General features: G+C 40.5%; 1 protein-coding gene across 1 annotated transcript in view; it reads left to right on the forward strand.

The window, feature by feature from the left end:
* scara5 (scavenger receptor class A, member 5 (putative)) overlaps positions 1–27,480 on the forward strand; it is an 84,789-nt gene that overhangs the window by 2,811 nt on the left and 54,498 nt on the right. The window contains exons 2-3 of the mRNA XM_074615005.1: positions 2,292–2,413; positions 7,035–7,163. Of these exons, the coding sequence (XP_074471106.1) occupies positions 2,302–2,413; positions 7,035–7,163 (241 nt within the window). The 5' untranslated portion in view covers positions 2,292–2,301. The remainder of the gene's footprint in view (positions 1–2,291; positions 2,414–7,034; positions 7,164–27,480) is intronic.

The raw sequence follows: 27,480 nt of genomic DNA on the forward strand, positions 1-27,480 counted from the left end.
GGAGTTTAACACCCACCGAATCCTGACGGCAGCAGATTTAATTTGACTCCTCAGAGATGTCTATGTCTGACTCAACTTTTTAATCTATTTGTTCGCTTTATTCATACGTCGGCCATATTTGCTTTGCATCATGTGTAGCGTGGGAAACTCTACCCAAACCAGAAGAGCAGATGTGCTCAGCTCAGAGTAAATAGTCCGCTGTATGGCTGAAACTGATGAAGACTTGACAAATAAAATGTTAAATTTAACATGCTTTTAATGATAAATTGAGTCATGCTATCATAAATGTTATACCAGAAACAGTAGCTCATCGACGGCTGCACCTGCTGGATGTCATTGTGTTAAAGATGGACTTAATTCTTGTGGTGATAAGTGGCCTCTGAGACTCTTTCCTCTCCCAGGAAATGTTTTCATCAGATTAATGTTTTAGGTTTTGAAAGGAGGACGTGTTGGAATCCAACCATCTGTCAAAGCCCTCGTCATTTTTCTCCTCTCGTAATTCATATGGGGTTAAATACGTGAGGGAGTTACGGAGTTATGGTTCTGGAGCTACTTTTTGCATTTTTTAAGACATTATTTCAAGCGCACTTTTATAAATGAAGCCCCAGGAGACACATTCTCGTGTCTGTACCTGAAATGGGACATGAAATATTTGTATTCATACTCATGCCAAATTCTTGCTAGATTATGGATGTATGATGGAGTAGGAGGTCAACGGGAGGAGTTGTGGCGTGTCCGTGGTGATTTGGACGTTATACTGCACTGTTTATGGACGATTTATTAGCAACATGTTTAAGTCATTACTATAATCAATAGTTTCCAACTTAAATAGAGATCACGTCAATGATTATTTTCATTGTCGATTAATCCGTCGATTATTTTCTTGATAAGTTGTTTGGTCTATAAAATGGTGAAAAATTATAATCAGTGATTCCCAAAACCCAAGACGACGTCCTCAAGTGTCTTGTTTTGTCCACAACTCAAAGATATTCAGTTTACTATCATAGAGGAGTAAAGAAACCAGAACATATTCACATTTAAGAAGCTGGAATCAGAGAATTTTGACTTTTTTTTTTTAAATAACTCAACCCAATTAATCAATAACCAAAATAGTTTGTGATTCATTACATAGTTGACAGCTAATCAATTAATTGTTGCAATTGTCACATCAACATTCAAGTCGTAGTTACGACTGGAAAACTCTTTCTGAAAGCACTTTAATGCTAAACAAACATGGAGGCCACACTTCCTGAAACCATTAACCACCGTTATATTGTCACTGCACAGTATTTCTTTTAACCCTGTCCAACTCAATTACATAATTATCTTGAGTTGTTTTTAATGTGACAATCGCAAGTTGTAAACATGAGAATTTTTCCCATATTATGTGAACGCAGTATCATCCTCACCTCTGGTGCAGGAAGTCTATACGCTCACTTTGGCGGGCAGGACGAGGAGCTTGGACATCCAGAAGGAGCACCTGTGTTCATTTGTGTTGAAAGGACCCAGTTAGCTGGTCTGGGAACACCTCAGGATCTCCCAGTAAGGACTGGAGGACATGGCTATGGAGAGGAACGTGTGGACTACTTTGCTTACCCTGCTGCAACCCGGATAAATAGATGTGTGTATGGATGGACGCACCATTTTAGCCAGATATCTATCAGCTGTATAGCTGTTAAGTAACCATTTCCATTTGGACTGACATTCAAACACTGTATCATGTTTTAGAAAGACTTGGCAGAGCAGTTATAGTTTGTCTAAATCAGAAATTGGCACTTAAATATTGTTTGACTGAGCTAATAATGAAGGGTTTCTGATGCAGTACTATGAGCAGCACACACCCTCCTCATGGCTGGTTGGTATGAAAGGTGAATCACTTCTTTCATACCTCACGAGCAACTTTCCACAATGTTTTATGTGCATTTATTCATAGCTTCTTCTTTTTTTAATATCCTACTAAACGGCAAACAGACGGGGCAAAAACACAACTCTTGTCCAACTCTATTGGCGGAGGAAATAAATCACATGACGCTGGTTTAGAGTCAGCCACAACCCTCCCAATCCTCACACCACAAGGATTTCCCTGTTTGTTTAGCTTGTGTGTGTGTGTGTGTGTGTGTATGCGCTTGTGTGTGCCTGTGCCTATATTGTAGCTTGAAAAGTGCAACAGAGACGGTCAAAGCTCTCACAATTGATTCATCTTCAACTTTGTCATCTGTACCTTGGTTGAGGAGAGATGTCAGTGTCTTGTTCAGTACGGTAATTTCAGTGTATGTATGTTTTCTCTTCAGTCAGGAGGAGATGGAGAACAAGGCGATGTATCTGAGCACGTATGAGGAGAGAGAGAGCGGCTCCATGTATGAAGAGGCCTACGATGGACACAACTTGTCCAAACTCAACCTGTGTGATGGAGGTAAGGAAGACACTAGAGACTGAAAACACTCAGCTGAACGCAAGGCCGGTTGTTTCCCTTTTTAGAGATTTTTTTCAAAGGAGCAGATTGGTTTAAACTGATTTTCATCTCTGCATGCACTGAAAATATGTCCTGCTGCAGTGAGAAGCTGACCACGGTAGTTTATGGTAACAACCCGATCTCATGGGAAGGCATATAAATCGCATGACATTACAAGGACATTCTGCGTGTCATAAGGATGCATTTTAGCTTTTTAGTGTGTCTTTTATACGCCATGCAACAAAACTACGTTCGCAGTTTGGTTTAGGCAACAAAACCACTTAGTGAGGAAAAACATCATGGTTGGGCGTAAAATAAGTAGCCTTTACGTACAGAAACAAAGTAAGAAAAGTACAGAAAACACGTCATTAACGTCACTAATGTAACTCACAAAACAAAACATTGGTCTCCTGGTTGAAAGTCCTGTGTTTGTTGGACCCGTCCACCTTCCCTCTCGCCCGCCATAAGCAGTTTCTCTCACTTTTTATTCTACGTCACTAGCTCTGAGTGTAGCATATTCACGTGGATGCGTTTACATTGCAGTGAGTACAGACTACATGGCGTACAAATGACACGCCAAAAACAAGACTGGCATTCTTATTGCACGCTAAATGCACATTATTGTGTATTTTATCTGCCTTTTCGTGCGAACGGGCTGCACACTAAATACATCTCTAAATACCTTCTGGTAATGGAAGCAGGAGAGAAAAACTAGGACAATGAACTGTTAATTATGCACCAGAATCTCTTTAGATAAAAAAAATCTTATACTGTTTCAATTGATTTGTCTTTATTTAACCTTCAACAATTCTAGAAATTCCCAGATTATTCAATATATATCAAAAATATAGAATTTTATGAATGTGCTATGTGTACGTGAAGGCAAAGAAGTCACTAGAAGAAGACGCAGATCTTCATACACCATGATTGATATTCAGAAAGGGACTTTCTACACAGAAACACACACACACACACACACATTAATAACCAACACAGACACACAAGAAGAGGCAATGCTGTCACCGCTTGGCATCCGCTCTACTCTCGCTATGGTCATCTGTGTAAACCAGGAATGTCCAGGAGCAACATCTGCGTCAGTGTGTGTTTTCATGTGTGTGTGTGTGTGTGTGTGTGTGTGTGTGTGTATGTGTGTGTGTACAGGTGCAGCTGCAGCAAATCCACAGTTGACCCTGTGGTGTTCTCAGGTTTCGACCCAAAGCTCTACGAGTTTGGTGGGAAAGTCTTAGGGAACATTAACTTGAGAATTTGTTGACATTTTAATGGAAAGCGGACAATGGCCGCACACATCACAAAGACTGTCCTCATCCAGCTTCTCTAATCCTGGAACATTTTCACACCTCTTCAATTAGAGGAGATATTCTCAACCATGGGGCGGTTTGTTTTATTGGGGTGTAGTGGAAAAAAAGAGCAAAATAAAAGAGTTAGGAGGTTTCTATCAGAGTGGGATCCAACCAGGATTCACATAACTACACGGCCAGTGTGCATTATGAGGTAAATACTATATGAATTATGGGTAAAAACAGGGTTTATCCTCAAAGAAATCAGGGTTTATGGGGCAAATGTCGTCTTAATGTTGTGAACAGTGGGATACCTCTGGGTCTGGCAGCTCCCGTATCCGGGATATTTTGCCTTCACTTTTGTACAGTGGGAGGAAGTGGAGATACGTCGTCCATCTATATATACGGTCTATGGTCAAAAAAAGCAGTCTGAAGACGTCACATTAGGCTTTTGGAAATTGTGTTTTAAAAATATATCTTTTGTTTACGTTTTATATGGTACATTTTAATCAATAAATAATAAAAAATATCCAATACAACAGTGCTGAAGAAAAATAATCATTAAGTGAATAGTTGAAATTTTGGGAAAAACTCGTATTCACTTTCTTTCCAAGAGTTCGATGAGAAGATCGAGACCAATATCTGTGCATTAAGCATGAAGCTGAAGCAAGGAGGTGATTAGCCTAGCTTAGCATAAAGACTGGAAGCAGGGGGAAACAGCTAGCATGGCTGTCCAAAGTTCAAACACACGCATACCAGCACCTCTAAAGTGTTTACTACAAACATGAAGAAGAAGAACACTACCACTGTTCCTGTTACAAGTCACAATGTCCACTTCAAGTGTTGCTAAGCTATGCTATGCTACCTCCCTGCTCTAGCTCCATACTTGAGACACGAGAATGGTATCAATCAAATCTTCTCATCTAACTCCTGGAACAACATCAAACAAGAAAACATGAAAACTATGTGTTAATTTCCCCCTTAAGCTCCAGACTGCTGGTTTTATTTCCCTGCATGTCTTTTATGAAGCTGTTTGTATGTAGGCTGGGTGTTTCGTCTCAGTTCAGCATGAAGCTTTGAGTGCAATTTCTGTTCCTATACATTCCAGCCATGTGACACATCTGAACCAGCTGTGTTTGTCTTACTGGAGGAGTGTGTGTGTTCTTCATCATAGAGGGGAATTGTGTGTGTGCGTGTGTGTGTGTGTGTATGCGTCAGCAACAATCCACCAGTGTCCACTGACAGATTGTCACGGTCTAAATGAAAGCATGCTGCTGGGAGGCCGTGCTGCAAAATCAGTGTTTATATTTAAAACCCAGACTCAAGCCAACATCATGGCTGTTCACAGGAAGATAGAATCTCATTATAACCTCACAATATCCCAGCGGGTGTAATATTTATCATGATGCTCATCATGTCACATGGCCACACTGATTTCCCAGAGACACCTGTGTGTTCATATTTCACATCGTCTGCTGGGGCTTCATAACAGAAACTTCCTAAGTCTGAAATAAATTAAAAAGGTGGGGTATCCTCTCCTCCACCGACACGATTTAGCGCCCTTCTTTTTTTGTCAATGATAGCAAGCTAGCTAGTGATAAGTGAAAGCCATTGATATTTTGGCTTGTCCATCTTGAGTAGCTTATCGGTACATAATCGACGATGCAAGTGTGACAGGATGAGTGCCGATTGAAGAATCAAATTTACAGTTATAGTTAGGATTTAGCAATAGTTGCTAAGGAGAGTGGAGCTTTGCAAAGTATAGCCTACATTTAGAAAAATAACACTTTATATTGTCTTTCTAGTAGCTCTTGTTGCATTAATGTCCAGGTATGTAACACTTTGGGAACAGCCAGAACACCACGTGTTACTCAGTATTAAAGTGGCAAAACATACATTCATTTCTTTAACAGTGTTGAGGTAAATCACTTCCACACAACACACTTACGTGCTGGTGTCTGAAAACATTTTAAAAGTAATATCGCGTTCCTATCCCAATGACTGATGAAGGATGTGACTCCAGAAACAACCTTTGGAAATCTCTTCATCCTCTTGACCTGAAGGGAATGTTCCCTCAACATCAACAGCCTAATCCTTGCCTCCTGCCAAGCTTTCACACACACACACACACACACACACACACACACACACTTCCATCATACATAGACAGCGCTGTGTCAGTTTTATCAAGACTAATTCTCCAACATCTGTTTGACCCTGAGAGGAGTGTTAAGTGGTGACATGAATTATAGTAATAGCTCCTCGCTGAGTTTGTGTATTTTGTGAATTCTGTTATATTTGTGCATCTATACTTGTGTGTATGTGTATGTGTATGTGTGTGTGCCATTGGCATTAAGACAATAATGTACAAACCATTTAGCTGTGCCAAATGCATGCATATAATTTCTTATCTAATTTATATTTGTCATAATGCAAGTAAGACCGTTTTAAACCAGTAAACCAAGAAATGTGTTTGATATTGCTGCTTGCTAACTTGTCACCAAGTGTAGGTACGTTCTCTACAGTGTGCTAGGAGGTAAATAACATGATTGTGCAACCCGTTCTCACTCCCAACTTGTCAAATACCAACGTTTGGTCAGCGGAGGCACCCTTTAACAACAGAATGTGACGAACAGGGCTTTCAACTAACTCCAATGTAAACCCACCAGCGGCTTTATTTGACGGTCGGAGCAAGTGGCGTAGTATTAATAGCGTGAGAGTCCGTTCAGGGTGGTGGATGAGTCAAACAAACACAAGACTTTCAACCAGGAGACCGCTGTTCGTGTCCCACGTGAAACTAAAAGTAACGTTAACTTGTTTTGTCACTTAATTCATGTGTTGTGTGCACTGCAGTCATTACGTGTTTAGTGTACGATCTTACTTTGTGTTCACACAGTATTAGTCATTGTACCAGTAAATGTCAGGCTCTCTAATAAAAGCCTTTGGAGTTATTTGTTTTAGCTTCAACCACCAATCCTTTGCTTTTATGGACTTCATTTTTGCATCACGACTGAGCAAGTAACTGGAAAACATGAGCTTTGTTGTTGTGAACAGCCTCTTGCCTCACACACACACACATCAATTTAACAAGCTTTCAGAGACTTTGTTTTGTAGGAGGCAAACAAATCTTCAAACGGCATTAATAAACACCATGTTTATTCCAAAAGCCAGATTCCTCTTGCTGATTTATTCATTAGAGAACCTGGCATATTGTGAGTGCTACATATTTGCACCTCCTATTTGGACTTTTGTATTGTTTCTGACCCTTTCTTTGTCTTGGTCAGGTTCTGGTAAGCGTCGCAGGAAGCAGGATCAGTGCTGTTCTCACCTGAACTCCCTCTCAGCCATCAAGTACGCCATCGTCTCTCTCTACATCCTGGTTCTTCTCACCATCTTCGGACTCTGCCTGGCAGGTAGGGTGGGACTTGGTCTTCCATTAGCTTTATGTCTTTGACAATCGTAAAACACTTTTTTAATCCTCAGTGGGAATTTTGGTAGCTGGGGAGCTCCGAAAATACAAGAACAATTTCACTACTTTAGGATGCTTTTAAGGGCCCAACAAACATTTTAACAATAGTTGTTTATACGTTAGCCAACACGAAGTGAAAATTTAAGGAGTAAAATAAAGAAAGGTGGAAGGAAAGCAGAGTGTAGTACTGTTATGTACACATTGAGAAAAAGAGCATATCTTCCATCTTTTGTTCTCAGAGCTCAAGTTATGCAGATGACATCAGTCGTTCCTCAAGGTGGAATTATAATGAAGGACACACACGTGCACGTATACACACATGACCCACAAAAACCCACTTATATTTAGTCTAAGGTAACACTCAGGGACGTGGTCTGAAACCTTACTCCCCTCTTAAACTGTCTGTTCTAGTTTAGCGTTGAGAGAACACACACTCGCACAATAAATAAAAGATCATTTGAAGCATAAGCTAAACTTCAGTCATGTAAAAGTCCTGATGGTGATTTTACTGACTTTATGCACTTGACAATTTTACAGCCATAGCTGTTGAAAGGTTGGTAATGTATTGCTTCTATGCCAAAAGTAGCACAGATGAATGTATGTGTATAATGCAGCTTCACAATGTCCTGGGCGATTTTTCTAATCTGAATCGTGAAATCAGTTTTCTAAGTGTGGCTCTGTGCACGTGTGAAAGGTTTAAACTTGATTCCTATGTGTGAAGTTGCGTATGTCACAGTAGTTTGGAAGCGTGACAAGCTTGACTTTCGAGACGGCAACATGAAAGAGGACAGAGGAGAGATAAAGCGTGACGGTGGCTGGTTCCTTTGTGCTGCATGGTTCCCATACTCTCCTGCAGCATGGCTGCGAGAGTACCAGGTTTCAATCTGCAGAGGAGTCCAACATACAGACTGGTTTACATGAGGGCTTCTCAGGGGGACGGAAAAAAACATGAGCTGGCATCACTACTGATTTTCTGGGAGATCAAGGCCATGATAATGTGGTCTGTAAAGGTTCAGCTTTCAGCGTTTACCATCTCTTGACTGTAGATCAAGTCAAAACCAGTTGACTGCAAGAAAAGTACAGGAAGTGGGGTTAAATGATACTCTGTTTGGTGATTGGATTTAGCATTTTTAGCATGCAACCTAGAGACATTTAGCCCAAATTTGATGCATTTGGGGTTGTAGTACGTATACACTTGTAGTGCGCTTTTACAGCAACAGTTTGAAGAAAGAGTTGTAGATTAATGCACATGTACAATATATGCATTACATACTGATACTGTTTTTGTACCACATTCAAACTATAGAGAGGCGAAGTCCCGCCCCTTCTGGTAGACCCCATGGAAAATATGAACGGTAGTCAACGGCGAGAGACAAATAGTTTTTTGATCCTGTTTGAATTACGCCATGAATCACTCATATGATGTTTGTCAATTTAAAAGATAATTTTGCAAGTCAAGAAGAAGTCACAAGTTGAACTACATCTCTCGTCTCGCACAACATACTAGCTGCTGTTTTAAGGTTGACAAGAAGAGTGACTTTCGGGGTGAGAACTAAAGAGTTGCGTTGGATTTAAAACTTGTGACTTCAGGCAAAAAGTTCCATATTTTAGCTTTGAACTGTTAAAGGACCAGAAACCGGCTATCAGTCTGATGATTTAATATTGGATATTTCTGGGGTTCTGGTGTTATCTGGATATCTATCCTGGATATCTATCCAAATAACGGATATCTGGGCCAAGACTTCCTCTTCTGAGCGCCAGTCATTATTTACAGTCCGATTAGCAACTTTAGATGTGAGACTGGAGGCGCCAATTTACACGCTAATTTTAACCTAATAAAAAGCTGAATCGTCATGAGACGATAGCCGGTGGGTTCCCAGTTTCAGCCAATGCGTTCCGCCTCTCTTGCTCTCCACACCGAACCCATGCAACCAAAGCCTGCTCAAACGTGATTGGTCAATACTAGTCAGACTACGAACAGATGTTTTTGATACCAGAATTGTGTCCCGTTGCCTACAGATTCTGCATTCATACGCAGATATCTGTTTATTGAGATTAAAAGACCAGTGCTTTCCTCAAGAACCATTCACTGGTACATTATGTAATGAAGGAGAGAGAGTGGTCATCCACTTACCCACCAAAACATTTCCCTAGCTGTAAAAAAAACAAAAATGGAAACCACCCTCACTGACTTCCAAAGCTAGATTTGGTCTTCTAAACATTGCATGTCTCAGTGATTGGCACGAAATAAGTGAAACCGTAATGTGGAAAATTGGACTTGTGACTTGTGGAAATTAGCATTAGCCGTTGTTATTTCATATCAGTCGGTGTGTTTTAAACGGTGCTGTAATAAATTCCAGCGTCTTCAGAGCTTACACCGCTGCAGTTCCTCCTGGTTCATTTGGAAAAACCCTGGCGTGAAGCCACAGTAGCCTCATGGCCAGAGAAAGCTTTGGAGGTGTGTCAGACTTTATGGCTGTTACCTTCTGCGAACCCTGCTGTGGCCTCCTAGTAAATGTCAGCTGTGTTGTTAGAGGAGAGGAAGACAAAGAGAGGCTGATAGAGACGGAGAGAGGAGGAAAGGAGTTGAACAATCAAGGAAGATAGAGATAGAAAGATAAGTGACAGACCCAGGGACAGGTTTAAGAGCTGCCTGGCTTCAGACCAACAGGATCCTGGAGGAATCGACTGCTCTAATCCTAATTTCATTTCAAGACTCTCCTCTCCCACTCTCGCCGCAACCACACGACTGATGCCCGTATTCCCAGGCACAGAGATGTAGTTAAGAGTTTGGAGCGGTTTCAACGTCGTCACAGAGGTATTTGGTTATTTAAGGCTTTTAGATGAGGTTGTTTTAGAGAAGCAATCAAACCGAGCTTTTCAACCGGCCTCTCTTAAATGAAATGCCGGCCATCCAAAAAGCTAAGTGGCTCCAGCGTAACTGCACGGGAGGCCCCTTCGTCGTGCACGCACAAACACGCTCGCAGCGGCTGCCAGTTTTCCGACGTGAACACCGATTCAACTCTTCACATTTGCTTTTTGTTTGAGTTCTCACTTGACTTTTATTTTTTTTTATTTTCCAGCTCTTACGCTGCCTCCTCTGGCTTTCTACCAACTTGCTCGGCCAGCGTCTCCCGTGCATTCAAACACATCCATATTTCATAGCTAGCAGGATCACAGAGCCTCGTTTTTGGCTTAAAAACATCTGCATTCATGGCAGGATAAGTATAATATAGGATTTTCTGTGTCAGCGCATCTGATCCTAAATCTTAGTTTTGGACAAGTGAAGGGGGGGAGAGAGTGATAAACAGAAACAGAGACGGAGAAAAACCAGCGACAGAGGATGAAAAAGCCAGCTGAGGTCAAGAGTCTTATCAGTCCATTATTTCTACAAGCTTATCTCCATACAGATAGGACAGAGCTCTAACAGCTCTGATCGGGAGCCTCAGTGGCAGCAGAGAGATTGAATGCTCACATGTTCAATTCCCATGATAGCTAGTGTCTCAGCCTTGAGCCAGAAACCAGACTTTTATCATCTCAGAGGCGCCTGCTGCTGGAGAAGCTTTTGTCTTTGTCGTCATTTGTTTTGGCTGACACAGCTGAAGAGGAGGACCATTACTTAGGAGACATGCTTGGTCTTTTTAGCATTAAAACTGCACTAGACAACTGTGAATGTTGGCCAACCCAAATGGTGGCATGATGTATCTTTACTTCCCAGAAACCCTTTGGGCTGACCTGCAGTACCTGAGTGAGAACAGTTTTAATCCTTTCGCGGTAGGAAGTGCCAGCATGTTATTTAAAGGTTCAGTTCTCAGTGAATGGCAGTGATCATTTCAGTAATTTTGTAAAATAATAACACAAATATTTGGAAACATTTAAGGCTTTGACGAGTCATCTTGATTCAGTTATTCTAATAGTCCCCAATATGTCCTCAAATTGAAAGTCAGTTAGGTTCAGATTGAAATAAAAAATAATTGGACACTTAAATGAGTAGGTTTTGGCCTATACACTACAAATATATAATATAAAGTAATCTTAATTACATTTAACAATTTTAGATGTAGTGGTGTTAATATATGAGGACAAAATATTATATCACACTCTTCCTTGATTGTAAAGGGGAACAACTTTCCATTTTCACATCTCTCCGTCGTTCATGCTCAAAGATAATCATCCAATCAGTAATCATGAACAACTATCTATAGTATCACTCTCTCTGAAACCAAAAGGCTGAGACAGAAACTTGTGACATTTTCCTGGTTTTGTTGTCCCACAGAGCATTTGATTTTTAATGCTTTATTCTACAGTATCTGGCTGCGTTGCAGGAAACCACACCTCCTCTTGGTTGCTATTGATTGGTCCAAATCACATGCGATACTCTAAAAAGTTGAACTTTTCTCAACTTTCCTAAAAAGAAACCAGATGCAGAGTTTTTGTCTAAAGCTGGCACTTTTCTGTTGTGTCTCCATTAACACAAATGCCAAAAGTATCGGCAGCAAAATAGAGTCCAGCTCTTTCTTAGAAAGTTCCTAAGCTCTTTCAGATGTTTTTTCTCGGAGTACGTCCAAATTATTACGCACTGTAAAACATTAGTGCATATACGGAGGGGCTAGGTGAGAGAGGTGTTGGACTGAACTATGTTTTTTTTTATAATTGTACAGAAATAGATGTTTAATCGCTGAAATAAGTGTTTTCACATGTGGCTATACATGCCAGTAACTATCAAGTTTTATTATATTGATTGAATTGTGCAGTACGTCAGTAATATGTATTAGTCCTGCACCATAAAATAGGCAAACACGCAAAGGACGATCAACTTTAAATGAGGTTTAAGATTGAAATTAAAAATATAGTTTATATGTCAGGTAATTCTGAGGGTGTAGAGTAGCATGCAGAGCAGAACCCTTTTTAGAAGAGTTATCTAGCGTTATGCTCTTATGGTACATTTAAAGATAACTCTGGAGTCTGTTAAATACTCCTAAATATAACTGCATTATTTCCTCATATTTCTTAGCATTTTGAGAAGAACCCTCCTTTCTCTGCAGAAGGCTGGGATGTTTTTTCCTTGCATTTTGGCCAGACATTGCTACAAATACCTTGCCTACATCTGGAGTCAGTTCTCAGAATAACAGGTTGTGTAAAACACCCAACAAACACATCTAATAGCCAGAGATTGGGCCATATATGGCCTTGCAGACTGAGCTTGGGCTGATAACTGTCCTGGGTGTTCTTAGGACAGGGGGTTTAAGGACATTTTATATGTGTGTTCCTGAGCTGGATGGAGCTCTAGTGGTATATTACCACCCTTAATCACACTGTTGGCACAATCATGCAAAATATGGAACAATGGTATAACTTTGGCCACAGTTAATTCAATGATTTACAACCACCTTCAATTTATAGAGTATATCCACAAAATAATAGTTTTTACAGACACCTGTAAGTATTCTACAGGTATGGTTGAGGACAGTTATGTTTACAGAGTTATTTTCCTCCCACATGCTGCAGATCTTAAAGCGCTGCCTACATGCCTGTCTTCAACTTATACTGTACTGTAGGTGCAACTGAGTCATGTTTTCCAGCAAACATGCAGCTCGCAGGTTTGGCTCGGTGGTGATTTTTTTCCTCCGCCAGTTAACTGCTGGAAAACATGATGATGATGATGGTGGCTGGTGGTGGGTTTGTTATTATTCTGTAAAGCTATGAAATCTCTGAGCTTGGGTTTGTGTCTTTCAGTGATAGGCAACAGGCATGTTATTGCCAAGCAGAACCAGGCAGTAGGCCCTGCTGGGCCCAGGGTTATTTTGGTCTCTGGGCCTTTGTAGTAACTGGTGTTTGTTAACATGATTCTTTTTGTGTTTTACATCAACTTTTCCTGCTACAGAAGAATTTAGTTTTTTGCTGTAGCAGCAGTTGGTTTCAGTTAAACATCCCGTTGCTATAGCAACCACTACTGGCAGTGTTCCATAAAGAGCTGAAGTAATGACGTCACGTACTAGCTAGCCTCCGTAAAGCCGGCCACAGACTGCGGGAGGTTTGGGCCGATTTATTCCCAACTCATCCCTCCTGACAATCGGAGGAACAATCTGGTCTGGGACCTTGGGCAGTACCGACGTTCAGCCCAGAATATCTGGTAACGTGAGGGGTTTAGAAGCAAAGAGACGAAACTCCGGTGCTTTTTTGACAACAGCGCTGCCGCCATTTTGGACTGAAAACGCCAATGAGTCCATGGCCATGGATGCATAAAGATACGTCTGTAAATCAGAGGATCATTTCAAGGTAAATCAACTTCCCAGTACAAACACTTAAATAACCCTCATTTGAATCATTATGTCCTAAAAGTTGTAAAGGTCACTAATAGCCAAATCCAGAGTTATTTTCCTCATCATAATGAACTTGCATCAGACCCACGGGACTGCACCGCCCTGCACACTCATATGACGTATCTGGTTCTGCCAGCTTCCTGCTAGCTGTATGCGGCTGTAATAATGGATATATTGGCTGTAATTCATCCCTTTTATTATCTTATAATACACCCATGGGATGTATGCTGTAAGCCTGTACCGTAGTGGATGTATTAACATTCCCAAACAACCGGCTATTGGCCAGTAGCTAGTAATGCTAGCAGAATTAAAAGTAGTTGTAAGCCATTTACTAACACGCAGGGCAAAAGCACAGGACACAACCTCTTATACATCCATGGTCTGTGGTCTATTTGACATCTATTCTGGAGGTCCTTGACATGAAAAAGTTTGAGATTGCTCTCAAAATCTGTGTGCTGTTTCTTTCCCCATGGACTTGTCTCTTCTGCCGAGCTGATGTTTAACCAGCGAAGGTCTAGGGCTTATAGGAAATTGTGTTTATTGGGGCTGAGGGCTTCACACTTTCAACCTTATTCAACCTGAACCTGAACCTCAGTTTTGGGCTGGAGATCAAAGTTTCACTAGTCCCCTCTTTGTCTTTTATTACGTTTTTATTTGTGGGACATGCTGTCTTTCCACATTTAGCGAATTCTGTATAGACCTATATATATTTTTGGTCCAGGCCTGGAGGATATTTTTTGCTGCAGAGGATACTTGCTCTCCCATAAAAAAACCTCCAACTATTGGGTCTGTGGGACACTGGCGAGGCGGAGGACATCGACATACTTGACCATTAGAAAAACAGTGAGAGGCTAATTTTACCAAACCCACGACCTTTAGACTATTTCAGCTCCTTTGAGGTTATTTAAGAGAGCACACACTTCATCACAACATGATACCAGATAAAAACCTGTCCTGAATGTAGACCAGATGTGTCTGGCTAAGTTTGTCCGTAGAAAAACTCTTCAGAGGGTAAATCTGACACCTTAAAGGGGAACTTAAACCACACCCTAGTGAAAACAATCAACATTTTTTGCTGCTGAAGATGAGGTGTTTCTGATCTCGGGTCTGTTTATGTTCGACACGGGTGAGAAATTCCTTCCCCAGACGCACATCGCCTGCAGGACAGTAAATCCTCCATCCCAGACGCAGAGCGTGCGCCAGAAGAGACACTTACTCTTTCATGTCCACATGCAGAGACACATAGACCCTCACACATATGTTGAGACGGGCAAATAAAAACATGTGCACGCAAGAAGTATAATTATGAGACACAGAAACACAAGTCAATGCTGAAGTGCCTTAAACTTGCATTCTTTCTAACAGCCAGTAGGGGGCGACTCCTCTGGTTGCAAAAAGAAGTCTGATTGTATAGAAGTCTATGAGAAAATGAGCCTACTTCTCACTTGATTTATTACCTCAGTAAACATTGTAAACATGAGTTTATGGTCTCAATCACTAGTTTCAAGTCTTCTTCCATACAGCATTTAGTAAATTATGGTCCCATTTAGAGTCAAATAGACCATAAAGCAGGGGATGATTTAGGGCGTGGCTACTTTTTGATTGGCAGGTCGCTACCACGGTGTTGTCCAGTCTGGGAGTTGTCCGTGTTTTCGTCTTAAAACCCTTTCACAGTGTTTTTAGTTCATGAATGTTAATTAAAACCTTGTGGGTCTTCTAAAAATGTCTTATTCAGCGGTTGTACTTAGCTCCACCCTCTCGTGTCACTTCTGGTTGCAAAAAAACAAGATGTCGACGGCCAAAATATTGAACTCGAGGCTTCAAAACTGTAGTCCACAAACCACTGGATTACGTCACGGTGACTACGTTCATTTCTTAAATACAGTCTCTCAAACATTTGATTATACACACAATCATCACAAACATGTACACAAACAGCCTACATTTGCATACTGACATGTACATGACACATAAATAATCACACACACACATTCCCACAGACACAAGAGCACACACACACAGTTATTTATATACACAGACTCAGACACATATTCAGAGACATGCACAGCCACAAACCACATGCATGACTGGCGCTACATACACACACGTACTGTATGTCACATATACGAACAGTCCCGGGGCCCCTAAATTGACTCTGAGAACATAAAGCCTTTTCTAACGAGTTTCTGCACTGTGGTCATGGGTCTTTCTGTAGAAAAGAGTCTGGAGGGGATCCAATGTTCCCAGTAGGAGTCCCATCATAGGAGGAACACACACACACACACACACACACACACACACACACACACACAGAAACATACAGAGAAAAGTCAGTCCTTCATTCTTCAACAAGAGAGGTCCAAAAGTCAGTGGACAGCCTCATTCAAGCAGTCAGAGTCAAACAGGCCATTAACATGTCAAGACTAATTGGACCTCTCTCTCTCTCTCTCTCTCTCTCTCTCTCTCTCTGTCTGTCTCTCTGTGTTTCTTCAGTGTTGTAAAGAATTGTTGTAGTGTCTTCTGTGAGACAGAAAACTTTGCACTCAGTACAGAAATATTGCAATAGTTAGAGCAAGTGGTGTCACATGCATCATGCAACGTTTGTCTTGTTTTTTGGTGTCATCTTAAGCATGGAACATGGGCAACATTACTGAGTAATTACTGAGTAGAGAACAACAACAACTCACCCAATGTATCCTCATACAACAGTTTGTATGGCTTTTTACGAACAGTTATTCCTCATTTTTTGTGCGTTTTCCTATGAATTTCTAGAAACAAAGTGGAACAAAAAGTGATGATTCTCCATGATTAGATATTGATAAATATCCCCTTTGGCTCAATTTCTCTCCTTAATAATAACATTTTATCATACCCAGCTGACACCTTTGATATGAAAAGAATAAGCTGTAAACATGCAGAGCTACACACATTCAGTTCGGCTTCAAGCCAAATAAGTTCATGAGATGCAATAAAGAGGAACACTGCAGCGCATAAACAACTCCAACACAAATAAAAACAGCAAGCATCACTGATGTAGCTCTCCATAAACAGCTACAGTGTTTTTTAATCTGCAGGAGAGGAGTGTTGAAGCTTCAGGGGTTTAAAGAGCGCCATAGCAGGCGCCTAAATTAGTTGTTTTTTAGCAGCCTAATTAAGCAACAACAGAGTCTGGGCTGAGCTCAAGTCTGGTACACACACACACATCTAGTGCTGTATAGAAACATACAATGCAAAATTATCAGCGCTGGCACCTCAGTGTTTAGTGGTTGTTAGTTTCCAACTGTGCTCGGTGGGACGACAACTTGAAACAGAAGAATGAAGTCAACGTTTGAATTCATGCTGCTCTCTGTAGCTGCTGTAAAACAACATATAGTGAGAGAAATATGTCACATAATGACAGTAAACTATGATGTGTTGATTGACCACTATTCTTACATTCATACTGTACTCGATCAGTTTGCAGATTGACCTGTGAATATGAAATATTATAGATTGCATACATTGTGTATCACTGTAAAGCTGAGCCTCTTGTGGATCCAATGAGTCCAACTGTTAGTCTCCATAGTAGACATTTTATTGTAGTGAGATATATTGTGACATATTGTGAAACCCGACCTCACTGTATAAAATGACCTGTGGTGACCTCTAGGATAATCACAGCCTCATGAAACTTTACAACCACAAACTAGAGACCTAGAGCATTCAGAGGATGGATGGCTTTCCTAGGTAGACTGACAATAAGGGGGTTTCTGAGCAGTTTACACAACAGAAGTGCTCGCTATCCAATTGCCGAAAAATACAATTCTTGCAGAAATTTAAAAAGTTTTTGAAACCAAATCACAGCATGGCTTTTTCTATGGTGTTCCTAAAAGTCTTGGTGTCTTAATGTGGAATTTTGGAGGGATTATTGATAATTTTTTATCAATTCTCGAGTCGAAAAAAAATTGTTAAATTTAGCACCAAATCTGATTTATGATAAGAACAACTTGACACACAGTACTGAGATGCATCTCAAATTAATCTTCAGGTTCTCAGCTTTCAGATCATGTACACCACTTCTATGTGACATCTACTGTTGACCTGCTATCTCCCCCTAAAGACCCCCGACCCCCTTAAGGGGTGGAAAAGGTTAATCACTGAGGGCAAAAGCCTGTTAGGTTTAATGGCTGAAATGGCCCATGAAACCAAACATTTTTACTACTTTGTTTGCATTCGTGTTACCGTTACCCGTGCTTTATGGCTGCTGTAAACCAGTTAGGTTAAGTGATGAAACTCTGCAGCCAACTACCTACATAGTGCTTCTCTAAGTAGGAAAGTAACTCAATACTCCAATATATGTGTAGGTAAACAAGTGAAGGAGGAAGAAGTCAAAAGTATGTCGAGACTTAAATGCTGTTTTTAATTACAGGTATGTTCCCATACAGTTAATCACTGGGGATTTTTACTTATAGATATGTGTATTTTGTGTTTTCTAAGATTACTGATGTTAACAAACCTTTCACAGCATAGAAAACCTTAATAACTTTAGTTTTTCCATGTTGGTTCATGTATCAAAAGACCATCAAGTCAATCAGTTAAGGATTCAAAGCAGGCTCAAATCCTGTGTTTTCATTTTTGGTGTCAGAATTACATTTTTAAATCAACCAGTAAAACATCTTGATAATATGCAGTTTGGCTTTTATGGTATTTATTAATTGAATTGCAGGTAGTGAGAGGGACTTTAAACTGTGGTATTAGAGGTGAAAGTCAGGTGATCCATTCATCTAAATCCCCCCAACGTCACACTCCAGGAAACACACAGACACCCCAACAAGAGGCAGAAAACAGGTACTTCTATTGTACACACACACACACACACACACACACGCCTATTAAGTCATTCAGCCTCTCACAGCGAGAGCCTCACTTTGATGTCTGCCACATCAGACAGGGTCCACGCTTAGCAATCAAACAAAACCCCCGCCGCTGCCGCCGCCGCCACCGCTGTCACTTCACTCGGACATTCCTGCAGCTGAGTTACAGCTGGCTGAACTTCACACACACACAACCTCCACCATGACTTCAGAGTGTAGAGACGTTGTTGTTTAACCCTCCATATAAATGACCAAATAAACAGAGAAATTACGCTTCTTCCTCCGCAACATCTGCCACGTTGAATGTGCACTTTAAACATTTCAGCCAGTTTTAATAAACTAAAATTCAACAGCTCTGTTTAGGAAATATATTTACATTACATCTAATGTAATTCTGTGGTTTATTAGTGATGTTTACCGTATGTAACCGCAGCTGCAGAGCCGGGCGATGAGCAGGCATTAACCCATGACAGCAGTTATATATATGAGTGGGTTGAATGCAGCGGAGTAAGCCTGGGTTCATGACCTCGTGCCAAACATATGGTCTGTGTGATAATGGTACCAGACCCAGTGAAACTCAACAAAATAGCTTTGATCAGCTTTCTTCAGATGGAGCCATATTGTAGAAAATAACAAAAACATAAATACATCACTGTCAAATTAATTGAATTCCTTATTTATATTAGCGGAAAACCAAAGAGATCATATTCCCGGTGGCTGTCAGATTGTATGTGACACCAGTGGTTTACCAAAATTAAGACCACATTTCCCATAAAACCTGTCTCCACCCTCCCCCTTCTTGATGTCTTTGTCTTTTACTGAAGAGGATAAACTCATGACATGTTACTTTTTCATTGGCCTTTTGCTCCAGAATAACGGCGCCCTCTTGCTGTTTACTGCTGTAAAAGAGTCCAGCACATTTCCTGCCAAAGTTGTCTCAGTGAGACACAAGATGTGACAGAAAAACTAATTTTTTTACACCCTTAAAAAGTGAGAACCTTTCATCTGAATTTCAATATGACTAAAGCTATATTAATTCATAATTGATATATTAACAAGCTAAAAAAAATACACGGTGTAACAAAGCAAATGATTGCTTATTTAAAATGTATTTTCTCAATGTTGTTGCGTATTTGTCCATCTAATGATTGTGAGTCCAATATTTGCTCCGTTTTGGTCTCCACCAATTCATATCTGACTCTTTATAGCCTCCAAATGTTCGATTTAATCCACCAGCTAGTGGCTAGCTAGTGATTTTGGAGTTGGGCAGGTAGCATAAAGTGATTAGCACTTTTTTTTGTACTGCAAGGGACAGTGTGTAGGATTTGGTATCTAGTGGTGTGGTTGCAGATTGCAATCAACTGAGTACCCCTCCGCTCACTCCTCCCTTTCCAAGACTGCAGTAACGTGAGCCGCCGAGTGCAAAACTCGCTCAGAGGCCATCCTCACCATAATAACACAACTTTAGGAGCAACGGAAGTCAGACGGCGGCTGGCGGTACCACGGTTTTGCACTCTGCGGCTCACGTTACCGCAGATTCACAAGCATGTCAGAGAACTACGGTGAACTTCAAGTAATGTAAAATCCCGCTCTCACTTGAGCCAGTGTTTGGTTTGTCCGTTCTGGGCTACTGTAGAAACATGGCGGAGCAACATGGCGTACTCTGTGAAGAGGACCCGCTCCCTATGTAGATATGAAGGACTCATTCTAAGCTAACGAAAACACAACAATTCTTATTTTCAGGTGATTATACACTAATGAAAACATAGTTATTAATATCATATTCAATTTCTGATAATAGATCCCCCTAAATGATACACATTGGCCCTTGAAAACAGGGTTATAAACAACAATACTGAAACGTAAAGTAGATTTTTGGACCGCAACACCAAAACAATGAGATAAAGGAGGCTAAAAAGTCCTGTGTTTGGGCAACAATTTGCTGTGGGTTCATCACAGCGATCGACTCCTTTGACATTACCATACTGTGCATGCATACTACGATACAAATACATAATGTATTGTTTTTATGAATGATAATTAATGTAGTTTTGAACTTATAGATTTTTTTTGTATCTGCTGTAACCTGACACAGAAAACTATGCAGAGAGAGAACCAAACAGCTAACACATTTCTAGTGGTCACATTGGTCACAAATGCTAAGAAAGGGTGAGTCCAGGATCTTATCATACTCATCATACTCAAATAATAAGCAGTACACATGCAGATATGCTTCAAGCCAAATAAGGTCATGAGAGAGCGACAGACAAATTACTTCCTGTTTAATAATGTATATCTGGTGTCCCTCTGGTTCCCGGTCCTGACCTACAATAAAAACAAACAATCAGCACTAAACAATCAAAGTACATTCTTCCTCTGCAGCTGGACTGCTGGAGCGAGACGGTGTGTGTTGTGTTGTGTCTGTTCTGGTTTGTAGTTCAGTGTCCAATATGTGGTGTGATTGTTTTATTTTGGTAATCGACCGCAGTTGATTGCTAAGCAGTTTCCTCCAAGCTGTTTCAGATTCAACACAGACAGGACTGAGAGCAGGAAACACTGATTTCCATTCACTGATAAATACGTTGTGACATTTCTGCCAGCTGTCAAGTTAACCCGATGTGAACTAACAAACAAAGTTAGCGACTAGCTCGTGAACATAGCGGAGCATTTTTCAGTTACTATAAAAGAGACAGATATTGTTCTTTAGGAGTTGGCGGAGACCAAAAACAGAGCTAAAAGGAGAGAGAATATTAGACAGGTGAACAGAAACACAACAAATGAATGCTAATATTGCTAATAGGAATACGAATGCTATGGAAAGTAGTAAATATTCTCGTTATTATTGTGATATTGATTTCAGCCCAGCCCTAGTAGTGTCACATTCTTTCCTATTATTATTTTTGTTCTTCCTTTGCTATATCATATTCTTATTTAGGCTACTGCTGCAATAATTCAATTATGGATATACAATTTAGCCTTTTGCTCTCATCCATTGTAAAGTGACCTGATGACTGCCTTTTGATGTGATCTCAAAGAAAGCAGGTTGTTGCCTGTCGGCTTTTTAAGATCCTGTAATTTCATTCTCATTCACTGCTGGAAGACTTTCAGGTCTGCAGTTCACAAAAAGACTCTTTCTTCTTTATTTCCTTCCCTCCTTCCTGCCGCTGGCATCCCCTCAAAGTGAAGTGGGATGTTGGTCAGTTTCTGTCTGGTTGAAAGTGACTGGTATCGCTTTGTGTCTCTCACTTACACACAAACACATGAAAACACAGTGATGTGACAGATGCGGTGTCCACATCTGACTTTATTCTTATTATTATTATTAGAGGGATATTGAAAAATGATTGCCATAAAAATGTGAGACAGCTGGTGTGTGTCCATTACAAACACAGAGCAGACACACACATGGTAAATTGGCTATTTTTAACTGAGAACCAGCTGTTTTAATATATTTAATATTTCCTCCCAGGTCAGATCACTTCCACCTCTGGATGGTCAATTATTAAGCCTGCCCTGAAGTGGATTCAGAGTTACATTACATTGTCTGTGAATGTTGAAGTCGTTTCAGCTATTTTACAGAGACATGTGTAGTTGTTCAGGAATTGTGCAGGAATTACTACTGTCTCGCCTGCCGTTACTAAGCAACCAAAACCTGCACGCTGCGATGACGATGATGAAGTTGCGGTTATTTAGCGGTGAACGCCTCACTGACTAAACAAAGTCAAAACAAAGATAAGTGGATTTCCAGCATTGTAAATCCTTTAACTTTACTGCTCGATATGTCTGTCAAGTCGGCTGACCTTTCAACCGGATGTTGTGACGTTCTTGGACAGAAAGGTTGAAGTAGTATGATGTAGATGTAGATGAGTAGTCCTGCACTAAAAGGATTGACTTACCCTCCATATATTTACCACAGACTGATATTTATGGAAGAAAGAAAAGCTATCTGTCGGCTGTGATAGGTTGTTCCTCGTCATGTGACATGCAGTGCGCGCTGCAGCGTTCCAAGAGTTTAACAAATTTTGTCTTGGGGCGCAGCCGTCGTGCCCCGAAAAATAGGCGCTTGGGGACGCTTACGCGCCACGACGGCATCGCTGCCGCGTTTGTAAGTTTAATCTCAGAGAATTTTGGGAATAGTTTTTTTCTTACAAATGCATGACTTTATAATCTCAGAACTTCTCTTCGTTTTTTTTTCGTAATTTTCTTGTTATGACTTTACATCTCGCAAATTTCAGACTTTTTTCTTGTGAATTTGCCACTTTAATCTCAGAGGGTATCCATTTTTTTCTCTTGTAAATTTGCAGCTTTAATCTTGGAAATTCTTAGGTTTTTTTCCAAAATATTACCCTCCTCCCAGGCTCCGTAATTACTTTTTACCTACAATGGCCCTAATATGCCGTCGTAGTAAACAACAACGTAGACCTTATAGAACAATACATTGGTGAGAGAAAGATAAATCCAAGGAGTCACTAGATGATAAAAGTTTGGAACAACCAACCCAATCAACATGCCAAGATTTTAATCAACATTTTAGCAACAGCCAAGCTCAATGTTTCAGTCTTGATCAGCCCATAAAACTGCCTCCGTCCTGTCTTCTGTCCAAGTTTTAACACCTGATTCCTGTTTTGTTCAGACGGGTCATTCCAGGTACTCCGTGAACCAGACTCAACACACGAGAACTGTTTGTTCTGGCTTTTTATTGTCTCTGTGTCTGGGTCGGATAACTGGAAGGTCACGGCATGTTTGCAGAAGCTTGATTCCAACAAGATGTTATGGTTAATGACAGGTCAAAAACATCTCTGTGTCAGTCGCTTATCCTTTACGATGAATGTCTGTGCGGAGGTCAACATCACAAGAGGCTGGTTGAGGCTCTGAAGTTGTGTCACAAATCTTATCAGCAGTGTCTGGCTCCTTCATGGAGGTCGACTGATGAAAGACCTGTGAAACAAACAATGGGGTTTGCCCAATTATGCTTCTCCATTGAGGTGTTTTCCCTGGTTAGACCATGAATTGTATAAGCGTAGGGGCTTGATTTGTACAGTAGTTGAGCATACTAGATGATGGATAAATGGATATATAATCAAAGTAGTCAGGTTTATGTTCTCTCACTCATTTTGTGAGCCACAGTTGTGGTGAGGTCATGGTTTGCACTGAGAATGGATTTTCTAGGTCACAAAGAAGAATAGCCTACTTTCAAACACTTCATCTTCTCTTCAGTGTTAGCAAACAAACACTACCACACACAAAGAAGCTCAATCTGACCAGTCAAAGTTAGTGTGGTCTGACATGTTTCAGGAGGTTCTCGTCAGCTACGGTGGGATTGTTTACAATCTGATCTGCAACAGTAAGAACAATAATTTAGCCTTTTATATGAAGTGTAACAAACAGGCAATAGGAAAAACATTTCTTGTAATTAAGGCTGGTTTTCATATAAACTTGACGCATTCAGCAAACTTATCGTAAGAGTAAAACTCAAAATCTGATTCGGTATACTTGTGTCCTATTCTACAATACAACAATGCAGCTTGACATGAAGTTCTTCTAAAAGTACAATGCCCACGTTGCTCATGCTGGGTATGCATTAACAATTTGTTTGAGCAAGGTCCAACATGATGATATGTCTATTTTTATTGGTGGTTGCTAAGTGGAATGACTATGTATTCATTAGTGTATGCTCATCTGAATCTAAGAATTGTTGTGTTTTCGTTAACTAAGAATGAGCCCTTCATACAGTAGCCCAGAACAGACAAACCAAACACTGACTCTAGAGAGAGCCTTTCACGTTTTAACGTTACCTGAAGGCCACCGTAGTTCTCCAACACGCTTGTGAAACTGCAGTAACGTGGGTCGCAGAGTGCAAAACCGTGGTACTGCCAGCCGCCGTCTGACTTCCGCTGCTCCTAAAGTAGTGTTATTATGGTAAGGATGACCTCTTAGTGAGGCAGACGGCGTTACCACTGTTTTGCACTAAGCGGCTCACGTTACCGCAGTCTTGGAAAGGGAGGAGTGAGCGGAGGGGTACTCAGTTGGTTGCAATCTGCAACCACACCACTAGATGCCGCCAAAACCCTACACTGTACCGTTAAACCAGAAACGAAATGGACTTTATATCCTGACACAGAATCCATGAGTCCATTCTTAATTACAAAGATTATTTTTGTAATTAATAGTCTGTGAAAACGTTTTGTGAACAATAATATTTCGAGAATAAAGTCATAATATTTTTAGAAAGTCATAATGATTCTATAAAAAGTTGTAATATTTTGAGAACAAGCCACATTGTAATATTTCAAAAAGAAGTTATATTTTGAGAATAAAGTCATAATATTCCATGCATGTGCAGTACCGGACCCTCACACACATGAGTAGATTCAATTCAAGTCACACACACCCTTACAGCTATATGTGAACTTTACACCTCCAGCCCTCCAGGAGGGTATGTTCTTGTAGTTTGGGATTTATTTGGAATCATTGTAGGCCTGTAAGGCCAACTGACATATTATAGTCTATGATATTGAGCTAAACAAATAAACCTGACTTGACAGGTTTATAATGGCAGTATCCTTTAAAGCGAAATGAAGCTGCTTCCTTTCTTTGGTAACACACACACACACACATGCAAACACATATCCACGGACACTTCCTCTCAAGTAACTTTATTAAAAAGCCTGTGAGAGCTAAACAGGGAGATTAGTAACCATGGGTGCCAGGCCTGGCGGCAGAGCACCGCAGGACATTTGACATTTTTAACACATCACAGGGATCATAAAGACGTGTAATTTAGAGGGACAGACAGGTTAAGAGTAAAGCTATTTACTTACACACAACCATTACACCATATCCTGTTCTTTCTAATTAATAGAGAACAAGCAAGAATGTGTGTAAATTGAAACATGTACAGACCCCCACCACATTCATACTGATGACATACAGTACAAACCTAATTTAATTAGATTAGAAGAAACCTTAATGACCCCAACAGGAAATGAAGTCATACTTTAACATCAGAAAACAACTTCAAAGAAACGCCGGATGAATATAAAGCATATGGAGTTTATGAAACAACATGAAAGGAAATTAACATGAGAAAATTGTCAACTTAAAGAGATATCATTAAAACAGAAATATGGTGACGAGTGAGCTTGTAAAGTAACAAAGACGTTGTTTATTACTGTTACTGCATCAAACTGTTACTGCAGCTGCCATTAGAAGTATAACATAAGACAGTATACATAAATACATAAATATATTATCAAGAGACCAACCAATAAACCAAAGACAGAAGACAAATTAACAACTTTGCAAATTTAGAAACATATATATATACAGTATTTGCAAGGAACAAAGGAATTTTGAAAAGTGAAGCCAATGCTGAAGTGCCTTACACTTGCATTCTTTCTAATAGCCAGCAGGTGGCGACTCCTCTGGTTGCAAAAAGAAGTCTGATTGTATAAAAGTCTTTGAGAAAATGAGCCTACTTCTCACTTGATTCCTCAGTAAACATTGTAAACATGAGTTTATGGTCTCAATCGCTAGTTTCAAGTCTTCTTCAATACAGCATGGTGTTCATTTAGTAAATGATGGTCCCATTTAGAGTCAAATAAATCATAAAGCAGGGGATGCTTTAGGGCGTGGCTACCTTGTGATTGATAGGTTGCTACCACGGCGTTGTCCGGTCTGGGAGTTGAACGTGTTTTTGTGTTTTATAACCATTTTGGTCATTTAAAAATGTTTTATTCAGCGTTCAGTTGTACTTAGCTCCACCCTCACATGTCACTTCTGGTTCCAAAAAACCAAGATGGTGAAGGAAAAAATGCCGAACTCAAGGCTTCAAAACGGCCACAGACCAATGGGTGATGTCTTGGTGACTACGTCCACTTCTTATATACAGTCTATGTTTTTTTTATTTTAGGCAGCTTTAAAGTGAACATAGATTTATTGCATGGTGTGTGTAGTGTGTAGTTTGACATCAAATATTTCGGAAGTCTGGGAGAGGAAATATTTCATGGGATACAACTCTTTTAACTGCCGCCTGAACACACGTTTATCCACATTACACACACACACACACAGGCTGCAGATAAAGAGATGATGAAGGCACCATGTTGTCTTTGGCTTGCCAACAGAGGAATGCAGCTTTGATAGACCTCCCTCTGTCCTCTCTACGCCCTCACCATGACACTGTCCAGCCGGCGTGTCTGTCTCACGGGGAGACTGATTCTTCATTTTAGGAGCAAGGCCACTTGGCCTTTGGTGTCAACTTTTTGAGGACGCAAAGGCCAAATGCCAGGGCAGCAAGGCCGTCAAATAAGTCCTCAGAAATAATGAAGCTAAGCCCTGTGATAGTCTGGCGACCTGTCCAGGGTTTAGCCCGCCTTCGCCCTATGTCAGCTGGGATCGGCTCCAGCACCCCCGCAACCCTGAATAGGATAAGCGGTTACAGATGATGGATGGATGGAAATATTGAATTTAACTTAAGTGTTAACGATGATTTTATGTTTAATACATAATATATCTATCAGTGAAATAAATAAAATTGTATATTTCACAAAGTAATGTATTTATAAGTTTATTGTTGTTATTTCCTACTTTGTTGTGCTGTAACCTACAGACAAAGTTAATACAGTTAAAGTCCAGTTATAAACGACATGGATCAAAGATTTATTGCTGTGTTTTAGTTAAAAATGCATTCATCCTCATAATTATTTTATATCTATATTTTAACATACAGTGCTCGTTAGCAGGAGGAGAATGCTCACATTTCTTCTCCTACTTAAAGGACTACGGGGGGTGGGGGTAGAAGGAGAAGGAGCCGGTTTTGGGTGCATCCCCTCAACCAGTAAAGGGAACACTCTGTGCAACGCACCACAGCTTTTATCAAAAATGGACTTGGCACGTATTTTAAGCGTAGCAGAGTGGAGAGCCACTTCTGGGCCGCTTCTAAAACATCTGGTGGAAACACAAGCATTGTCTAGCGTGGCCGCGATCAGCTATGCGGCACGCATGTCAAACTATCGTCATAAATAGCACAGTTTCCAGCGGTTCATATAGGGTAAAAGTTCTGGTTATGTAAACAGCGTTTCAC

The sequence above is a fragment of the Sebastes fasciatus genome, chromosome 18 (genome assembly GCF_043250625.1).
Source record: "Sebastes fasciatus isolate fSebFas1 chromosome 18, fSebFas1.pri, whole genome shotgun sequence".
NCBI classification, from domain to species: Eukaryota; Metazoa; Chordata; class Actinopteri; order Perciformes; family Sebastidae; genus Sebastes; species Sebastes fasciatus.